The 20,548-nt window shown below is 41.5% G+C and overlaps 1 protein-coding gene across 4 annotated transcripts in view; it reads left to right on the top strand.

Moving 5' to 3' along the window:
• Positions 1-20,548, top strand: part of NOL10 (nucleolar protein 10) — a 129,896-nt gene that overhangs the window by 25,526 nt on the left and 83,822 nt on the right. For all 4 annotated transcript variants that reach the window (XR_009209263.1, XR_009209264.1, XR_009209262.1 and 1 more), the window contains exons 9-13: positions 1,558-1,643; positions 5,371-5,449; positions 6,733-6,882; positions 10,089-10,155; positions 20,167-20,219. Coding sequence is in view for 1 of the 4 variants with exons in the window: in XM_032172206.2 (XP_032028097.1) it covers positions 1,558-1,643; positions 5,371-5,449; positions 6,733-6,882; positions 10,089-10,155; positions 20,167-20,219 (435 nt within the window). In the remaining 3 variants the exon portion in view is untranslated. The remainder of the gene's footprint in view (positions 1-1,557; positions 1,644-5,370; positions 5,450-6,732; positions 6,883-10,088; positions 10,156-20,166; positions 20,220-20,548) is intronic.

The raw sequence follows: 20,548 nt of genomic DNA, 5'->3' as shown, positions 1-20,548 counted from the left end.
TTGAGCCCACAAGGTGGAGGCTGCAGTACGCTGTGATTGTGCTCTGCACTCCAGCTGAGCGACTGAACAAGACCTTGTCTCAAACACACAAACAACAACCCCTCATTTAAAAAAATAAATTGCTTCTTTGTGGACACAATTCTAGTACATGTATATTCACATCATTCTTTGTAATGGCTAATATTCAGTTTAAATGGACGTGCTACAGTTTCTCCATTCTGTTTTTTTTGAGACGGAGTCTTGCTTTGTTTCCCAGGCTGCACTCGCCTCACTGCAATGTCCGCCTCCCAGGTTCAAGCGATTCTCTTGCCTCAGGCTTCCGAGTAGCTGGGGTTACAAGCACCTGCCACCATGCCCAGCTAATTTTCGTATTTTTGGTAGAGATGGGGTTTCACCATTGGCCAGGCTGGTATCGAACTCCTGACCTCGGGTGATCCACCTACCTCGGCCTTCCAAAGTGCTGGGATTACAGGCATGAGCCACCATGCCCAGCCTGTTCTGGTTTTTTTTGGGATTTTTACACTCGGCTCATTGCAACCTCTGCCTCCCGGGTTCAAGCAATTCTCCTGCTTCAGCCTCCTAGTAGTTGGGAGTATGGGCATGCGCCACTATGCCTGGCTAATTTTGTTTTTTTTTTTTTTTTTTGAAACGGAGTCTTGCTTTGTCACCCAGGCTGGAGTGCAGTGGCGCGATCTCGGCTCACTGCAAGCTCCAGCCTCCCGGGTTCATGCCGTTCTCTTGCCTCCGCCTCCCAGGTAGCTGGGACTACAAGCGCCCACCACCATGCCTGGCTAATTTTTTGTATTTTTTAGTAGAGACAGGGTTTCACTGTGTTAGCCAGGATGGTCTCGATCTCCTGACCTCGTGATCCGCCCATCTTGGCCTCCCAAAGTGCTGGGATTACAGGCATGGCTACCGCGCCTGGCTGGGATTCTTCTTTTCATTAAAAAAAAATTTTCCCCAGCTTTTTATTTTTAAAAAGTTCACATCTTTGTAAAAGTTTAGTGATAACATATATATTTTGCATTTTCTTTTCCTATAAAAATGTACATGTATTAAAAATGTTTTTTGAACCTTTTGAAAATAAGTTACAGACATTATATTTCTTCCCTAGATACTTTAAAATGGATTTCTTAAAAATAAGGACTTTTTCTACGAAATGAACAATGTTAATATGGTTTATTTTTGTATGTGTTTTAAGGATTTCTTAGCAGCTTTTTTTTTTTTTTTTTTTTTGAGACAGAGTTATGCTCTGTCGCTCAGACTGGTGTGCAGTGGCACAATCTCGGCTCACTGCAACCTCCACCTCCCGGATTCAAGCAGTTCTTCTGCCTTAGCCTCCCAAGTAGCTGGATTACAGGCGTGCACCACATACCCGGCTAATTTTTTGTATTTTTAGTAGAAACGGGGTTTTGCCATGTTGGTCAGACTGGACTCAAACTCCTGGCCTCAGGTGATCAGCCCACCTCGGCCTCCCAAAGTGCTGGGATTACAGGCATGAGCCACCATGCCCGGCCTTCTACAGCTTTTATTTAAAATTGTTTTTCATTTGCTTAGGGTAGAGTGGAGTGCTGGGACCCAAGAACTCGAAACAGAGTTGGCCTGTTAGACTGCGCCTTAAACAGTGTCACAGCAGATTCAGAGTAAGTAGAAATTAATTTGCAATGTAAATGTTCATCAACTTTTAATTTAAGTGGTGTATCCATGTTAAATTGAAATAAATTGCTACAGTGTATCTGCAATTGTACTTTCCGTGATTGTTTTTCATAAAGATCCTCTCCTGTAAAAGCTCACTAGTGAGTCAGCCCGATAGAATTTCTTTCCCAAATACTATACAGAAGGCCTTATTTCTTTAGTTGCTGTACGATTTTATTAAAACAATTACACTACAGGAATTTATATTCCACTTTTGTAGAATCTAGTGATAGAACCGGGAGTCCACCACAAAGTCCACAGAGGTGTGCTTTGAATTCTCAGGTGGAGGGAAGCAAGTGTTTTTTTAATATTTTCTTGTTCCTGTTTGCCTAATTCCTACATTTAAAACAATCAGAAGAGTTTTCACTATTATACATCCATTTACAGTTTTATGATTATTTCCTGAGAAAAGATACCTAGAACCTGAATTTCTGGATTAAATAGCATACATGTTTTGAAGGTTTTTGGTACATTGCTACATTGCCCTATAGAAAACATAACCTCAGGTTAAATGTCTGCCTGCATGCCCAGAGCATACATTGCTCACTCTCCTCAGCCTGGGACGTCCATCACAGCACTGTTAATAATAAGCTTAGAAAGAGCCTGAGGATATTGATTAAATAAAGCTTAGTAGAAATAATAGCTGACAGATAGTGCTTTCTATTTGCCAGGTTCTGGGTCTAAGTTCTTTACATATATTAACTTATTTAATATGACAGCCCTTTGCTATAGGCACTGTTATTGTATTTATTTTACAGATGAAAAAAATATTCATCAATGGCATACATGTTATTCAGCCTTTAGGAATTATGTTGCAGAAGCATATTTATTACTAGGAAAAGGTGGTCCAAATGCTCCTGTCAATGGAAAAGGGAGCCATACTGTTGCCTATAGAGTGTTACCACATTATTATCAGAAAAACAGTGAACACAAGTATAGTCATAGGAAGAGGGCTGGGTGTATACCAGAATGTTAAAACTAGGGTTTTTTTTTTTTTTGTCTGATTTGGTTTTAGGTAATTTAATTTTTTAATTTTTTTTTAATGCTTAGCTTTTTTGTTTTTGTTTTCCCTACAAACCTTAGAAGCTGTCACTTCTAGGTGGAGCCAATACAGTATGAGAAAGCAGTAAGTGTTGGATAGGGGAAGCAGGCTGTCATTATTTGCAGATGATATAAGTTTCTCTGCCTGAGAAACTCAGGAGAGTAACTGAAAATCTATAAGAACTAATATAGACCAGGCATGGTGGCTCACGCCTGTAATCCCAGCACTTTGAAAGGCCGAAGCTGGAGGACCACCTGAGGTTAGGAGTTCAAGACCAGCCTGGCCAACATGGTGAAACCCTGTCTCTACTAAAAATACAAAATTAGCCGAGAGTGGTGGCGCATGCCTGTAATCCCAAGTACTCAGGAGGCTGAGGCGGGAGAATCGCCCGAACCTGGGAGGCGGAGGTTGCAGTGAGCCGAGATCGCCCCACTGTACTCCAGCCTGGGCAACAGAGCGAGACTCCATCTCAAAAATAAATAAATAAATAGATAGGCTGGGCACGGTGGCTCATGCCTGTAATCCCAGCACTTTGGGAGGCTGAGGCAGGTGGATTACCTGAGGTCGGGAGTTTGAGACCAGCCTGACCAACACGGAGAAAGCCTGTCTCTACTAAAAATACAAAATTAGCTGGGCGTGGTGGCGTATGCCTGTAATCCCAAGTACTTGGGAGGCTGAGGCAGGAGAATCGCTTGAACCCAGGAGGCAGAGGTTGCAGTGAGCCGAGATCATGCCATTGCACTCCAGCCTGGGCAACAAGAGCGAAACTCCATCACAAACAAACAAATAAATAAGTAAAGTGTTACCACATTGTTATCAGAAAAACAGTGAACACAAACATAGTCATAGGAAGAAGGCTGGATATATACCTGAGTGTTAAAACTAGGGTTTTTTTTCTGATTTGGTTTTAGGTAATTTTACTTTTTTTTTTTTTTTTTTTTTAATGCATTGGTTTTTTTTTGTTTGTTTTCCCTAAAACCTTATAAGCTGTCACTTCTAGGTGGAACCAATACAATATGAGAAGGCAGTAAGTGTAAGTGTTGGATAGGGGAAGCAGGCTGTCATTTCCAGATGACGTAAGTTTCTGCGCCTGAGAAACTCAGGAGAATAACTGAAAATCTATAAGAACTAATATAACAGTTAAATAAATTGGTTGTAAAATGTTCAAAAATCAATGACCTTGTTATTTATTAGTACTATCCAGTTAGAAAGGTTATAAATGGAAAAACATTCTAATAACAACAAAAATTGTAAAACTCGATAAGAACATATATGGGCCAGGTGTGGTGGCTCACACCTGTAATCCCAGTGCTTTGGGAGGCCAAGGCGGGCAGATCACTTGAGGTCAGGAGTTCAATACCAGCCTGGGCAACATGGTGAAAACCCATCTCTACAAAAAAATACAAAAATTAGCTGGGAGTGGTGGTGCACATCTGTAGTCCCAGCTACTTGGGAGGCTGAAGCAGGAGAATTGCTTGAACCGGAATGTGGAAGTTCCAGTGAGCCGAGATCATTGCACTGCACTCCAGCCTGGGCGACGGGAGTGAAGCCCTGTCTCCAAAAAAAAATATGAAGAAAATGACAAAGGAATAAGTAGAGAAATATATCACTATACTGAAAGAAATGATTAAGTATACTTTGAAGAGTGAGTGACTAAAGTTGCTGTGCATATGAGGCTTCGAGGTTCCCACAGGTGCCCCAGCGCAGTTACAGGCTCAAGCTCTAGGTGGCAGAAGAGACCTGATGATGCCGACAGCCAACAGCCAGGACTGTAGGTCCTGGGCCAAGGGCATGTGGACGATAGGATTGATAGCAATATTGTCCACTTCTGACTCATCGCCTAGCACTCTTTCCACTGGAGATCATTGCTTTTGGTGCTGATTGGCTTGGTTGGTATGTGAGAAGCATATTCTAGAGTCGTGGCCATAGCATTCACTCTGTCTTTGGTACTTTCAGAGGCTGTAGGGTCCACATTTGAGGATTAGTCTTTTATTTTAGCTGAACTTGGCTAATTTTAAAGTGGAAATGGTATACCCATGTTCAAACAAAACTATTTCTTCTTAAGTATAAAAGAGGATGTTTCTATAAATACCTTATTCTGGCTTAATTAAAATGGAAGAAAGAAGTAGATTACATTTTGTACATAAAGTATAATTTTATTTTGATTATGGAAGTTTGAATACAATTAACCATTTACTTACTATTTTTGAGACAGGGTCTTGCTCTGTTGTCCCAGTTGGAGTGCAGTGGAATGGTCACAGCTCACTGCAGCCTTGACCTCCCAGGCTCGAGCAGTCTCTTGCCTCAGCCACCCAAGTAGCTGGGACAACAGGTGTGTGCCACCACAACTGGCTATTTTTTTTTTTTTTTTAAATTTTTTGTAGAGATGGTGTCTCACTGTGTTACCAAGCTGGTCTTGAATTCTTGGCCTCAAGAAATCCTCCCACCTCAGCCTCCCAAAGTGCTGGGATTACAGGTGTAAGTCATCTTACCAGGCTGCAGTTACCTTTTAAACAGAAAGCTAGAAATGTGATTTGCCCCCATTAGATTTGAAGTGAAGATTAATAATGAACTTGTTACTTGGAAGGAGGTTTGGCTGTATATTCATGAAGCATGAATATTTTGCTTTTCAGGATAAACAGTTTACCAACAATCTCTGCTTTGAAATTTAATGGTGCCTTGACCATGGCAGTTGGAACAACCACAGGGCAGGTAAATATGTTTAATTTGGAAACTTCACATGTAAGTTGGTATTTCAGTGGTGTGTGTATGTGTCATTAGAAATACACTGCAGGAACAGAAAATGAGATCATACTATTTTAGCCAGACCAGAGGGTATGCCAGAATGCTGGATTCTTCCACACCTTGAGAAATCTTGACTCTTGCCTTGGTCAGTCTGCGGTGCTGTGGACTTAGAGCTGCAGTGGGATAGGCCTGCACCACCACACCTGGCTAATTTTTTGACTTTTTGTAGAGACAGGGTCCCACTGTGTTGCCCAAGCTGGTCTTGAACTCCTGGGCTCAGGCGATCCCCCCCACCCTTGGCCTCACAAAGTGTGGGGATTACAGGCGTGAGCCACCGGGCTTGGCCATAGATATTCTCTTGTTAGTGGTTTGGAACAGCATTTTTCAGAGTCTTTGCAACAGAATTCTGTGGTCAGACAGTCTTGGGAGTCTGCCAGACTTTTACTCTTGAAGATTGACTGTGGGTTTCAATACTTTTTTAATGAAGGCTCTCAGGAATTCTTGCAGACAAGAAATATGTTTAATAAATATTTCCAAAATTTATGTGTTCTAGGAACTTTTTTTTTTTTTAACATAGCATCATTAACTACAGCACATGCCATGAGTGGTCAGCAGAACATGCATTAGCAGTGCTAGTCTGAGGAGTACTTCTTTCTTTCCTTCAAGGCAGAGGCTGTACACTTGCCTCCTACAAGAGGTCTGAAACCCTGCCTTGGAGGATTTACTTTCTTTGTCGTCATGGGCTAGAGGGCATCTGTCACCTGGGACTTAATCATAGGGGAGCTTTCCCAGGCTTCCTTGCCTCTAATGACAGGGGTCCAAAGAGATTTCCCCTTCTCCCAAGAAGTCACAGCCTTGTCACCACCATCTGTCTTGAATCTACTAGGACTGTTCCTAATTATGTCTTTCATTTTTGTTTATTGCTATGACACTGCCTGGCACATAGGCCTTCAGTATGTATTTGTTGAACAAATTAAATTCTTACGGGCTTTCATTTTTTGTTCCTTTCTTAGTATGTTCAGTAGCTCTTACAAATTACTCTTGGGGTTGAATTCATAAAATGTATACTCTAAGGATTATTTAAGAGATCTTTCTGGAAAGAATCTCAAATCTCAGCACCTTGAGTAAGGGTGTTCATTGTGTTCATAACAAAGTAATGAAGCAAATGGCTGCCATTATTCTCACTTATAAATATTTCCTTTGAAGATAAAATGTCTAGTTTGTTTAAACAGAAATAATTTTTTTTTCAGGTTTTATTATATGACCTTCGATCTGATAAGCCATTGCTTGTTAAAGATCACCAGTATGGGCTGCCCATTAAGTCTGTTCATTTCCAGGATTCACTAGATCTGATTTTGTCTGCTGACTCTCGAATTGTCAAGATGTGGAATAAGAACTCCGTATGTATTTTTGGTTGAAATTACTTCTTTATTTGCGGGTGTTCCGAATGATCCTTTCCTCTCCATTGCCTTTTTTATGTGGGTTATTGAGAAAGAGATACCAAACATACATTTGGGAACTTAGTGGGAGGTCAGTTACTTTTGGATAGATAATATCCATATTTAGATAAGATACTCATGATTGCTTTCTTTCTGTTAAGACATTTTCCTGATTATCTAGAATTGGCATGCATTTTAGATGTTAAATTATGTAGAGAGAAAATCATGGTTTACAAAAGTTGATCTATGACCCGAGAATCCCCCTAGATACTGAGATTCCCTCACAGACGTATGAAAAGTCTTAAGAGCTACTAATTATCCTTCCATGCATGTTGGTATTATTACATATCTCAAATTCATACTTTTCCTTTTTTTTTTTTTTTTTTTTTTGAGACAGAATTTTGCTCTGTCGCCCAGGCTGGAGTGCAGTGCTGTGATCTCAGCTCACTGTAACCTCTGCCTCCCAGTTTCAAGTAATTCTCGTGCCTTAGCCTCAGAGTAGCTGTGGTTACAGGTGTGCGCCACCATGCCCAGCTAATTTTGTATTTTTAGTAGCGACGGGGTTTCGTCATGTTGGCCAGTCTGGTCTTGAACTCCTGGCCTCAAATGATCTGCCTGCCTTGACCTCCTAAAGTGCTGGGATTACAGGCGTGAGCCACCTCACCTGGCCTTAAAAGCTATATTTCTTAAGAATATTTTGATGGTCCTCCCGGCTCTAAATGTCATTTGAAATGTAACAAAATCCTATATTGCTGGTTTTAATCTGTCTTCTGCTTTTCATTTTTCATTTTAAAACCTAAGTATTTTGAGAGAATAGTAAAAAGTTGATCAAATAAATGGGAAAAATGCATTCAGTATAGCTATGTTTTTAAGAGTTCTTTGCATTTAATTCATTAGAAACTTAGCATTTTTAGTTTAAAAACAGATAACTTTTAAAAAATTCCTATTTGTGATGAAGTTGGGTGGACGGTCCACCAGCCTGAGCAGTTCATGCCTAAGCGCAAGTGCCCGTCTATTCTGTGGGGGCTGCCTTTGCTCAGGCACACATGCTACAGACAGCCCCTCACAGTTCAGCTGCCTGTTGAGTCTCTGGCTTTCTGGGCTGTTACTTTGGTTTTTTAAATTTCGTTTTGTTAATTCCTGAAGTATGGGTCTTACTTGGCTTCTTTTCCTTTTTTCTCTGGATCTGTCCTGGAGGCCAGAGGTGTGTTCTACATCCCTGAGGCCCTCACCTAATTCATAGGTTCTGGTGACTTTGTTTATGTTACAGAGAAGAACATAAAGAAAAAGACAGGCTTTCAGTCTTCCTAAATTCTTGGAAGAATTGCCCTGATGATTGCCCAGGAAGTGTCTGTGCTGTCTGCTTTGCTGGCTTTGAGTTTGAAGGATTTTGAGGGCTTTTTTAAGGAAGATTCATGATCTTAGACCAGAACTTTCTCTGCTCTTTTTCTGGCAATTCAAACTAATTGACATTAAAACAATATTTATTTTTAATACTACAAATGCATATGTTTATTCTTAAAAATTCATAAAACACTGGTAAAGTAGAAGTTATTTATCCTTGACCTGGCTTTCATCCAACCAAAGGGAAAGACTGTTAGCAATCTGGATGTATCTTTCCAGACCCTTTAACTGCTGCATAGTTTCCATCGTGTGGATTATTGTCACCTTTGACACCTTTTTGTTATTGTTCCGTGCCATTATAATTCCTTTCCCTTTGCTTCCTGGTTTTCCCTCTTTTCCTTCCTCTTTCAGTGGGAACTTGAGAAGAACAGGAGGTAGCTGTGTGAGTTTCACTGTTGGTCTTGGGTTAGGACTTGGCTGTGTTCTTCATCGGACACAAACCATCTTGTCTGTGCTCTAACACTGCTCTTTTTCGCCGTGGGCACTCAGTCCATCCTAGTGTCAGACTTCTCATAATGAGTTACAAATGCAAGAGCTGGCAGAAATTTTCAACATCATTTCTTGAAATCATCACACTGTAATTGCTACAGTAAATTTTATTTTGGCATTTTTTTTTTTGTTTCTTATGACTAAAGACTTCCTCTTGACTAACACCCACATTGCTTGGTTTTGCCTGACTTGCTTACCTTGTTTATCTTTCTCATCACCTTTTTCCACACCCACCTTCTTAGCATCTTTTTCTTTTACTTTCCTTCTCTTAATTTTTAAAAGATAAAACACTTTTCCCCCGACACTTAAAATAGAAATGGTTTAGCCCTAACTACATAGTAACTAACACTTAAGTATTTGTAGGATTTCATTTTGTATTTCATATCCATTGTCTCACTTGATCCTCCTTGAAACCTTGCGGTGCAGGCATGGCAGTGTTGTCCTCATTTTCCATGCTGGCCATCTCTCTCTTCTGATTGGTTTCTTTTCTTTCCTTTTCTTTTCTTTTTTCTTTTCTTTCCTTTCCTTTCCTTTCTTTTCTTTCCCTTCTTTTCTTTCTTTTGTTTCCTTTCTTTCTTCCTTCCTTTCTTTCTTTTCTTCCTTTCTTTCTTTTTTTTGGACGGAATCTCACTCTGTCGCCCCAGGCTGGAATGCAGTGGTGCTATCTTGGCTGACTACAGTCTCCGCCTTCTGGGTTCAAGCAGTTCTGCCTCAGCCTCCCTGGTAGCTGGGATTATAGGTGCAGGCCACAACGGCCGGCTAATTTTTGTATTTTTGTAGAGTCAGGGTTTCACCATGTTGGTCAGGCTGGTATTAAACTCCTGACCTCAAGTGATCTACATGCCTCAGCCTCCCAAAGTGCTGGTATTCCAGGTGTGAGCCACCGCTCCCAGTGGTCTTCTGATTTCCTTCAGTACAAGTTGAGCTGGGTACACTTCACAGATTATGAGAGGTTTTTTTTTAAGTTGATGCATAATTCAAACTTCATCTTTTCCTGCCATGTTGACATTATCTTTAAAATGTTGTAATTTTTCTTTTTTTTGGACAGGTCACTTCTCCTCCCTAGGCTTGTTTCTTCATCTATAAAATGAGATTTTTTGATAAATTGATAAGATAAATTCTCTAAGATTTTTAAGAATTTAAATTTTGTATTTGAATTAGGCCATTTCATTTATTTACATAGGAGTAGATGGTTGAGTTACAGCTTCAGTTTGACATTGCCAAAGTTGTTGTTTTTTAACTTTTAATAATTCGTTTCTGCTTGCTATTTTTAGGGAAAAATATTTACTTCCTTGGAGCCAGAGCATGACCTTAATGATGTTTGTCTCTACCCCAACTCAGGTATGCATTCTGTAGTGAACATTCAGTGAGACAAATAAAAAGGCTATACTTTTTTAGGTTTTAAACCCATTTTATTTCTTAAGATAGAATTTGGCTTTGTCAGCACAATTCTTGGATATTTAACTTACTTAGAAGAATTAAGAGCAGGAAGTGGTGTGGATGATTCAGAAAATGGCACTCTTAATGACTCAGTGCTCAGTCCGCCCAGCTATTAGTGGAAAGTGGTAACAGCATACAGGTAGGAGGCAGGTGAAGTGCTATTTTAGTGTGCTCTTTAGCTCTTTTATGTGATTAGTAATAGTGTGTGGAAATTGAGGGCAGAGATTTGGAGAAAGCTAGATTGCCTGATAATACACAGATGGCTCATGAAGCCATAGGTTTTGTCAATTCTAAGTTGTGTGCCATTCAGCAATTTACATGTTAGGTTTCAGAATTTAACAGTGCATTCAAGGCAAATCTGTGAAGAATTTCAGAGTATAGGAGAAAAATGAGAATAGTTTCTACTCTGAGGACAGAGGTACCCAGATCATCCTGATAGAGGGAAGTAAGGCAGAGCGTGAGAAATCCTATCACATTTGTGCAAAGAGTATTTTGACTGCTTGCTGGAGAGAGAGAGCTTTTACCCTGACCACTGAGAGCAGAGCAGTGAGAAGATTTTGCTTTGTGTTGAGCTGGAGTGCCTAGTGAGATTTGGTTAGGTGGAGTTGGGGGGCTGAGGTGATTCTCATGGGAGAGCAGTCCAAGATGACCAAAAAGGATGGGCACAGAGGGCTCGGTTGGGGTGGGGAGGAGTGTCCTGTGCCTGAGCTGTGGTGGCCCTGGGAAGGCTGAAGTGGGAGGCAGAGCGTGGCGGGTGGTGGAGGGCTGGGCATGATGTGCTAAATGTCTTGGGCTGCATGTGCGGTCAGAGAGGACCTGTTCCGACTGTGCTTTCAGAGGCAGGTCTACCCACTGTGCAAAGGGTAGATTGGTTTTGAACAAAAGTGCCTCGGAAGTAACTGATATTCTGAGCTGAGATGGGGAGCACAGGTGAGAGAGCAAGTTCGGAAAGATTATGGCTTCTTTTTCTAACGTGTGAGGATTAGGAGGTGACAGGACAGTGGCAGTATCTGGCACTATCTGGCTTCCCATCAAAATCGTCTGCACAGCTTTAAAGGTACAGCTCCCTTGACCTTATACTAGGTATACTCACTCATAGTGTCTATGGAGAGGGCTTAGAAATGTGTTTTTTTTTTTTTTTTTTTTTTTTTTTGTGAGTTGGAGTCTCGCTCTCACCCAGGCTGGAGTGCAGTGGCACGATCTCTGCTCATTGCAACCTCTTCTGGGTTCAAGCAATTCTCATGCCTCAGTCTCCCGAGTAGGTGGGACTACAGGCACGCACCACCACGCCTGGCTGATTTTTGTATTTTTAGTAGAAACGGGGTTTCACCATGTTGGCCAGGCTGGTCTTAAACTCCTGACCTCAAGTGATCCGCCTGCCTCCGCTTCCCAAAATACTGAGATTACAGATGTGAGCCACCGTACCTGGCCAGAAATGTGTATTTTTAACATACTTCCTGATGGATTCTTAGGCAGCAAGCCCTAAACTAATCCGCAGACTTGTGCTTGGGAGGCATGCCTGGCGTCCAGTAGAAAATGTGGTCTTGGGGTAAGCAGGTCTGTAGATAGAAAGTTTTGCGATTGTTCCAGAAGTGGTGGGAGTGAATGAGATTACTGATAGGGAAAGCTGGGAGTGAGATAAGAAGTGAGCAGGAGCTGGTTCATTTGGGAGAATGAGGGGGAGGAGCCAGCTGAGAAACTGGGCGGGAATGGACAGAATGACAGTGCCAGGCCCCACAGTTTTTGAAGTATGGGAGAGATTTAGTGGGCATTGCTTAACAACGACTAAGGATTACAGAAGTTGGGGCAGAAAGGAAAGAACTAAAATTGATTGCATGCTGCTGTTATCAATCTGGATGATGGATGCTGTAATACAAACTTATTTAATCTTCTGTGACTGTGTAGTCAGTGGTCCATGGCTTTTATTTTTCTTTTTTCTTTCTGTTTTTTTCTTACCTCTTAAGGGGTTAGAAAAATTGGGTAATTCATTCAGGGTTGGTCACCCAGCTGGTGTGTGGCAGAGCCTCAGTTAGAACCCAGCCTTCCTGATTCTGGTGCCCATGCTGTTTTTTCTTTTTTCTTTTTTCTTTTTTGAGACGGAGTCTCCCTCTGTCCCCCAGGCTGGAGTGCAATGGCGCGATCTCAGCTCACTGCAACCTCCCCCTCCCGGATTCAAGCGATTCTCCTGCCTCAGCCTCCTGAGTAGCTGGGATTACAGGCGCATGCCACCACGCCCGGCTGATATTTGTATTTTCAGTAGAGACAGGGTTTCACCATGTTGGTCAGGCTGGTCTCGAACTCCTGACCTCGTGATCTGCCCGTCTCAGCCTCCCTAAGTGATGGGATTACAGGCGTGAGTCACCGCACCCAGCCGCCCATGCTGTTTCTAATTGCACACTGCTCTCCCAAGAAAGATGAGAAACCCTGGACTTTATCATTTGCATTTCATCTGTGATAGTTGAGAGAATTTTATTATAATCATGGGAGTAAAGTGAAATTCTGGTGAGTTCAGGAATAGATTGCGCTGAGGATGCTGGTTCCTAGTTAGAGTATTGAAATGACCTACACTGGGGTCTGGGCTAAGTAGGTAAGTGAGTAAACCGGGTGGAGCTGGGGTTGGGGCAAGGGTGATGAGCAGGGATAGTGCGACTGGGGGAGTGACAGTTCGAAGGGCACAGAGAGTGGGGGGAGAAAGAGTCTCACCTTGGGCTATACAGTTTGGTAGCCACTAGCCGCTCGTGGGCATTGACATGTACTGTAAGTGTAAAATATACATTGGATTTAAAAGACATTCTATGAAAAAAGGATGTAAAATAGATCATTAATAATTTTCTATTAATTACATGTTGAAATGAAAATATTTTAGACATGTTGGATTAGTAAAATATATTAAAATTGATTTTACCATTTTTTAAAATGTGGCTACTAAAAATTTTAAAATCACGTATGTGGTTCACATGCTCTTTCCATTGGACAGTGCTGGTCTAAACTGGGAGAGCTTCAACCCTTGAGGATGCTGGTAAGGTTTAATAGTGCTTGTGCCTGGCCCAGTGTAGCGGGGATTGTTGAGGCTGGTAGGCTGCCTCAGTTTTTCCATTGTAACCAAGAATATAGAAGCCCAAAGAGACACCTGCTGAAATTAGTGCCAATCTGTTGGCCCCCGCAGGCTGTGTGCCTAAACAGCTTCTGCAGGAGGCAGGGCTGGAGAGTGGACTTGTGGGCAACTTGATTTCTCAGGTCAGTTTTTGTGCTTCTCTTCCCCCACCTTTAATGGCTGTAAAGATCTGTTAACCCACAAAGGGTGTGACTGCTTGGCAAAGAAGCCTCTTTCTGAGAAATACTCAGGCTCAGACTATTGAGGAACCCATTCTTGAAATTCCATCACTGATGACAGTGGTTGGAATCACAAGGACAAGGAGAGGAGGGAGGCTGATGTTAGCAGTGCGTGTTGTTACCCAGGTGACTGCCGAGGAAGAGACTTAAAATGGATTGAGAGGGTGCTGATAATTCAACCACACATCTGTGGAATACTGATTTTATTTTTTTCGCCTGGTCTGTATTTATTTATTTTTTCAGAGACAGGGTTTCACTTTGTCACCTAAGCTGGAGTGTAGTGGCACAATTATAGCTCCCTGCAGCCTTGAACCCCTGGGCTCAAGCAATGCTGTCTAGGCCTCCTGAGTAGCTGAGACTACAGATGTGCACCATCACGCCGGGCTCTCCCCTGTTCTTAACAATAAAAATTTAAATGACTTGTCATTTAAAGTGGCATAAAAATTGTAACAATAAGCATGCTTTTAAATGAAATTTAAAAGTGTTTCTCTCTGGGAAAAACACCTAGAACACTTATTTAATGAAGATTATTATGGCCTAGCACAGTGGCTTCCGCCTATAATCCCATCATGCCTATAATCCTGAGGCAGGAGGATCACTTGAGGCCAGGAGTTCAAGACCAGCCTTGTCAACACAGCAAGACCCTGTATCTACTAAAAATAAAAAAAATTAGCAGGAAGCAGTGGCACACGCCTGTAGTCCCAGATACTCTGAGGGCTGAAGCAGGAGGATCACTTGAGCCCAGGAGTTTGAGTTTATAGTGAGCTGTGATCGTGAAACTAACTTTACTCCTGCCTGGGTGACAAAGCAAGACCTAAAGAAAATAATTATGTTGATAACATTTTAATTGTAGAAGCATTTATAGCACAGTGATTTTAATAGTTACTTATTAAAGTAATATTTATGAAGAAATGTTTGACAATCTGGTCAGAAAACATTCTTAATGAGTAGCATTTTAAAAAGTCTATTTGTCAAACTGACCTATAGGCCAAATCCAGTCCCCCACTTGGTAATTTGCAGCCTTTGAATTAAGAATGGGTTTTACATTTTTAAATGGTTGGGAAAAAAAATCTAAGAAGAGTAATATTTTATGACATGGAAATTCAAATTTTTGTGACTGAAATTCAGATTTCAGTGTCTTTCAGCATAAAGTTTTACGTGAACACAGCCACCCTTGCTCATTTATACATTGTCCATGTGGCTTTTGCGGCACCGTGGCAGAGGTGAGTAGTTTTAACAGTGACCAGGTGGGCTGCAAAGCCTAAAGTGTTTACTGCCTGGCCCTTTACAGAGACAGTTTGCTGACCCCTGGTCCATATTACTAATATAAACAAAAAAGGTCACTTTATCCACAGTATTTAATTATGAAGAATTTCAGGCCAGGCACAGTGGCTCATGCCTGTAGTCCTAGTACTTTGGGAGGCTGAGGCATGCAGATCACTTGAGGTCAGGAGTTTGAGACTAGCCTGGCCAACATGGTGAAAACCCCATCTCTACCAGAAATACAAACTTAGCTGAGCGTGGTGGCAGGTGCCTGTAATCCCAGCTACTCAGGAGGCTGAGACAGGAGAATTGCTTGAAACCAGGAGGCGGAGGTTGCAGTGAGCCGAGATCATGCCACTGCTCTCCAGCCTGGGCGACAGAGCAAGACTCTGTCTCAAAAACAAACAAACAAACAAAAAAAAACTGGTAGAATGAACATCTTTATATTCTCTCCTCAATGTTTTGTTATTGTTATCTTCACCATAATTTATTTATTTATCTCTGTGCTTCTGTGGTTGTTCTGGTTTCTTTGTGGAATCACTCCAAAGTCAGCTGCAGACATGGTGGCACTCACCTGCACCGAGGGTGGCATTGATCTTCTGAAAATCACTGAAATTATTAGGTCCCTTATTGTGCCTAATAAAAATGGCAGCCCTTTTCTAATATTGTCTTACATCCAGTCCATTTTCAGGTTTTCCTAATTGTTCCCCATATGCCCTTTTTTAGTTAGGTGTGGTTTTTTTGTTGTTGTTTTTTGTGTTTTTTTGAACCAGGATATAATTGAGGTTGTGTGTTACATTTAGCTGTTGTATATCTTTAGTCTCTGTCAATCCAGAATAGTCCCCCACATCTTTTTCGTTTCTTCTCCATGATGTTGACTTTGCAAAGATCAGGCCAGTGGTCTCGGAATATCCCTCATCCTCGATTTATATGATTTTTTTTTTCTCATGATGTTGTTTAACTTGATCCTCTACCCTGTATTTTTTCTAAAATAGAAGTTAAGTCTAAAGACTTAATTACGTTTAGATTAAATTTGGGGCAAGAGTAATGTGCAGGCTGCTGGGGTCTCCAGATCGTCGCAGTATCAGAGAGGGCTAAGTTTGATCCCATTGTTAAGTGATGTCATCATTACAAAGCACAGTTTCTTGCAAACCAGCAATTTTAAGCGTGATGTTTTGGACAAAGGAATGACTGTTACTGTCTAATAACTCGTAAGAGGTTAATCAAGAGTAGAAAAGCTAGCCAAATAATTTATTTCATAAGAGAGCAGGCAGAACAAGACCCGTAGGGGCCCCTTCTTTGTGGCTTGGATCTGAGTGTGGCGGGTGCATGTGCTCCGCTTTTCCTTGCTTTCTCACACCTTTTCCTTCCGCTCTACTCTTTGTGTCTGGTGCTTAATCATTGTGGGCTTAATCATAGTTTAGAAAAGCTGAAACTGTCTTTCTTTTTTCTTTTCACTTACTCATTTTGGAGTAATTGAAGCATAATCATGATTATGGTTTTGTAATATTTTTCTTATACCAAGGCTGCTCAGTATATTGGGAAATGGTTCCGCCTTCCTGCCTTGTTCAGGGCCCTGCTCCTATGGCTCATCGGCCACCTGTACAGTGAGCAGCTGCTCCATGCCGGTCAGGGCACTTGAAGAGACAGCACGGCTCTATGACTTGGGTGTGCATCAGATTCACGACACGGGGAGTTTGTAAAGCATACGTGTGTCTTGAGTCCCACTCCAGACCTGTGGAATCAGCATCGGTGGTTTCAGAACCATTGGTAGAGAGAAAAGAACATGGGCACTGGGCTCAAGAAAGACCCAATTCAGGCTTAATAGTGGTAGAAATTACCCAACCTCAGAATTCTTACCTGCCTTACAGGACTGTTGGAGACTGCCTGTACTGATAAATGTGAAATAGGCTTTTATTCCGTCAGTGCCCTCTAAATACATGGAAAACTGTTGAAGCCATCTATAAATATCTTTGGTGCCTTGTATAGTAAACTCAAATGCCCCATACTTTCATCTGAGGTACTATATAGGGCAGGAGCGCCCCTGGCAGTCCCCTTTGGCACAGTTCTGTGTGCATAGCCTGTCTCCTCTAAGCTGTTCAAAGCAGTGACTGATGCCATATGTTTTTGCACAGCGCTTCCCAACATGTGTGGTGAAGGACCAGGATTTTGGTTTTTTGTTTTGTTTCGAAGTTTCTAATCCACTGCACATTGATGTCTGTGAAAGACAATACAAATGAATTACTAGGAAAATGATCACACATTTGGTTGTCACTGCAGTGTTGAATTGCAGGCTTCTAAATGCTTCTTTTCAATTTCTGCACTTATGTCCTGGCCTGGTAACAGTTTGCAGTCTGTCCCTGGGGACACACTTTGAGCAGCTGTAGAGCACTGTGTTTGTGTCGTGAGCTTCGGCGAGTCCTTTAGTCCCCAGAGCACACGCAGATGAGTACTGATTCATGCATGTTTCTGGGGAGGGCACTATTTTGTCAAATTCTCTTTTATTGTATTATTACAGTGTACAGTGCACTGCATACTATACACTATAGTGTACTGGTTCATATTGGAAATGTGTTCTTTTGACTCTAGGTGCCATCTTTTCCTTCCTTTAAAAATGTATAGTTTTATTGTGGATAAACTACATTAAAATAAATTTAAAGGAAAAAAGTCCTCAATGCCACAGTCTCTTTACATGTACTATTATGTACTATTACTGTCTTCATGGGTGAAACTATATTAATCCTGTGTTCGTATGTTTTAAGTTGTCCTCACACTGTACTTACGGTTATCTTTTGCTTTTCAGTTTGACATTATATTAAACACACCTTTCACGTTGCCATGTGGTATTTATACTGACTTTCTTTTAATGGTTTCTTACTTGATCATGCAAGAGGTCTTTTAATTTTATCTCAGTTGATGAAATGTCAGAGTCCCATGTTATGCAGCCTTGGAATTGGTAGACTGTCAGCGGCTCTACTTACTAGCTATGTGGTGGCCCTGAGCAAGGGAGGTAACTTGCTGAGAATGTGACTTGCCTGGCGTGGTGCTCATGCCCTTCTCTTCTCCTGCCTTGATCATCTTAATTTCTGCTGAACTAAGACTTTCTTTCATGGGTTTATTTTTCTGTTTCTGCTTGTTAGAAGCTGCTCATTTGGGCTCTATGATGTTCTTTTTCTCATTCATAATTGCTTTCAGCCCTGACCCTCCTCACTTGAGTTTGGTGGTAGACCTGCTTGTATCATTAGCCATATGTGGTTATGTGAGATCCTCCTCCATTTTAGAAAACAGTCTAGCTGTGTCCAGTCTGAATTTTTTTTGTGTAATTACATTAGAGCCCTTTCTGTGGTTTGTTTGGTAGGTGGTGTTGTATTTCATTGTTGAGTGTTCAGGGTTGAGCCAGTGGAGAAGGCTTAGGAGAGGTCTTTAGAAGGAACCATCCTTTTGGTTGTAAAGATGTGGCTTCTGTCTCCAGAACTTCCTTAATTATATCCAAAGGCTCCTGGAGATCTTTCAGCAGTGCTGTTAGTGGAGACCTAGGAAGCACAATCAGTAGAGGCTGTTTCCGTCCATCATGACCTCAGTGAACGTTGTTTGGAAGGCCAGAAAAAGTGCTAAGATGAAAGATTCTACAGGAGTTACAGGCTATGAAAAACAGCTCCGATTTTGTTTTGGTTTAATTTAGACATTATTCTTGCTTTTTTAGACTTCATTAGGTGCTTTTAGATGTTTTTACACGGTGTGTGTGTCTGTCTGTGTGTTTTGTGTGCATATATTTTTGGTGACCTGTTGCTCCCAGTTCAGGGCTAGCTCACACTTCTGATTTATAGGCAAGACGTGGTTTTGGTAAGATAGTGTTGAGGCCGGGTGCGGTGGCTCATGCCTGTAATCCCAGCACATTGGGAGGCCAAGGCGGGCGGATCATGAGGTCAGGAGATCGAGACTGTCCTGGCTAACACGGTGAAACCCCCTCTCTACTAAAAATACAAAAGATTAGCTGGGCGTGGTGGTGGGCGCCTGTAGTCCCAGCTACTTGGGAGGCTGAGGCAGGAGAATGACGTGAACCCAGGAGGTAGAGCTTGCAGTGAGCCGAGATTGCACCACTGCACTCCAGCCTGGGCGATAGAGCAAGACTCTGTCTCAAAAAAAACAAACAAAAAAAAAGATAGTATTGAGTTCCTGCTTGAGTGGTAATTGACTCTGTTCACTTAGCATCTCATTTCTGTAATAGAGTCAAATATCACCACTTTTACAAACTTTTGTGTTAATAAAAGGAAAGGCAGCAAAAAATATTTTTAAAAACAGAATCTAATCATTGCCCTTAACATTTGGTATATTCATTTATCATTATGTGATCTGATAATCTAAATGTCTTCCCTCTGTGGATTCCTCTTGTATCTTACAAATAGATTTTAAAAATGAATTATTACTTGGCTGATCTGTAGAAGTCTTTATTTAAAAACAGGAGCTCTTGAGTTTGACTTTAGCTTTAACATTCTCTCACGACTGGGGCATCAGTCCCTCTGAGCTTTATTTTTCTGATCAATAAAATAGGGCTGATGATATATCTTCTTTTAGAGGGTTGTTGCATGTTCACTAAGATAATATATGTGAAAGTGCCTAGATGATTTTGAAGGACTGGTCAAAGGCTTGCTGGTTTCAATGTTATTTAAAGTGCAGCGGTCTGGAGCAAGGGATCTGAGGAGTTTTGATGTTTGCATATTGCCATGTTGGAGCTGCTTCAAAACACTTGGGGAAGGAGTATGTTGCAAAAATGGCAGAGAAAAGGGAACAAAACTGAGACATTTGAATACTTTGATACTAAGTAGTTTCGTACCAAATAATGTATTATAGGTTGGTCCTGGGGTTATAGAGAATCCTTTATTGAATGATGGAAAGTTATCTCTTTCTTCAGTTTTGCTTTCTTATATGCTGATCCCAAGGAGACTCAATTATTAACCACCCTGTTGGTTCAGTCTGTGATGGTTCCCTGTGAGGGAGTGACTGTGCTGTAGTCAGGGCTGTTAGAGTCCCTCTAGGACTTTCTGGTGTAGATGATAACAAAATGTAGACATTTTGTTTTGCAGTCAGTTTTGTAAAAGTTAGGAATTTGCTTTGCAAAAGCAAAGCAAATTTGTTCTGGAAAATTTGAATTTGTTTTGCAAAAGTTAGGAATTTGCTGTGGCATTTTGTGGGAAATGCTATACTTTGGTTCACTGACTAACAGAAGTTCCTCAGGCATTTCAGAATGGAAAGCAAGTAGAAAAGGGTGCTTTCTTTTTCCTGTGCGTTGACCTTTTTCATTGTGTTTCTTCTTAGGCATGCTTCTGACGGCCAATGAAACCCCCAAGATGGGCATCTATTACATTCCAGTAAGTAATACAAAGAGGAGTTTCAGTAAAAATAGGACAAGCAAAGATACTTTTTATTATTTATTTAATTTTTTGAGACCGAGTCTGGTGATCACCGATGCTGGGGTGCAGTGGCGCAGCCTCAGCCCACTGCAACCTCTGCCTCCTGGGTTCAAGTGATTCTCCTACCTCAGCCTCCTGTAGCTGGGATTACAGGTGCGCGCTACTACACCCGGCTAATTTTTGTATTTTTAGTAGAGATGGGGGTTTTGCCATGTTGGCTGGGGTGGTCTTGAACTCATGACCTCAAGTGATCCTCCTGCCTGGGCCTCCCAAAGTGCTGGGATTAC

The sequence above is a fragment of the Hylobates moloch genome, unplaced genomic scaffold (genome assembly GCF_009828535.3).
Source record: "Hylobates moloch isolate HMO894 unplaced genomic scaffold, HMol_V3 SCAFFOLD_13, whole genome shotgun sequence".
NCBI classification, from domain to species: domain Eukaryota; kingdom Metazoa; phylum Chordata; class Mammalia; order Primates; family Hylobatidae; genus Hylobates; species Hylobates moloch.
This window is presented reverse-complemented; position numbering and strand designations above follow the sequence as displayed.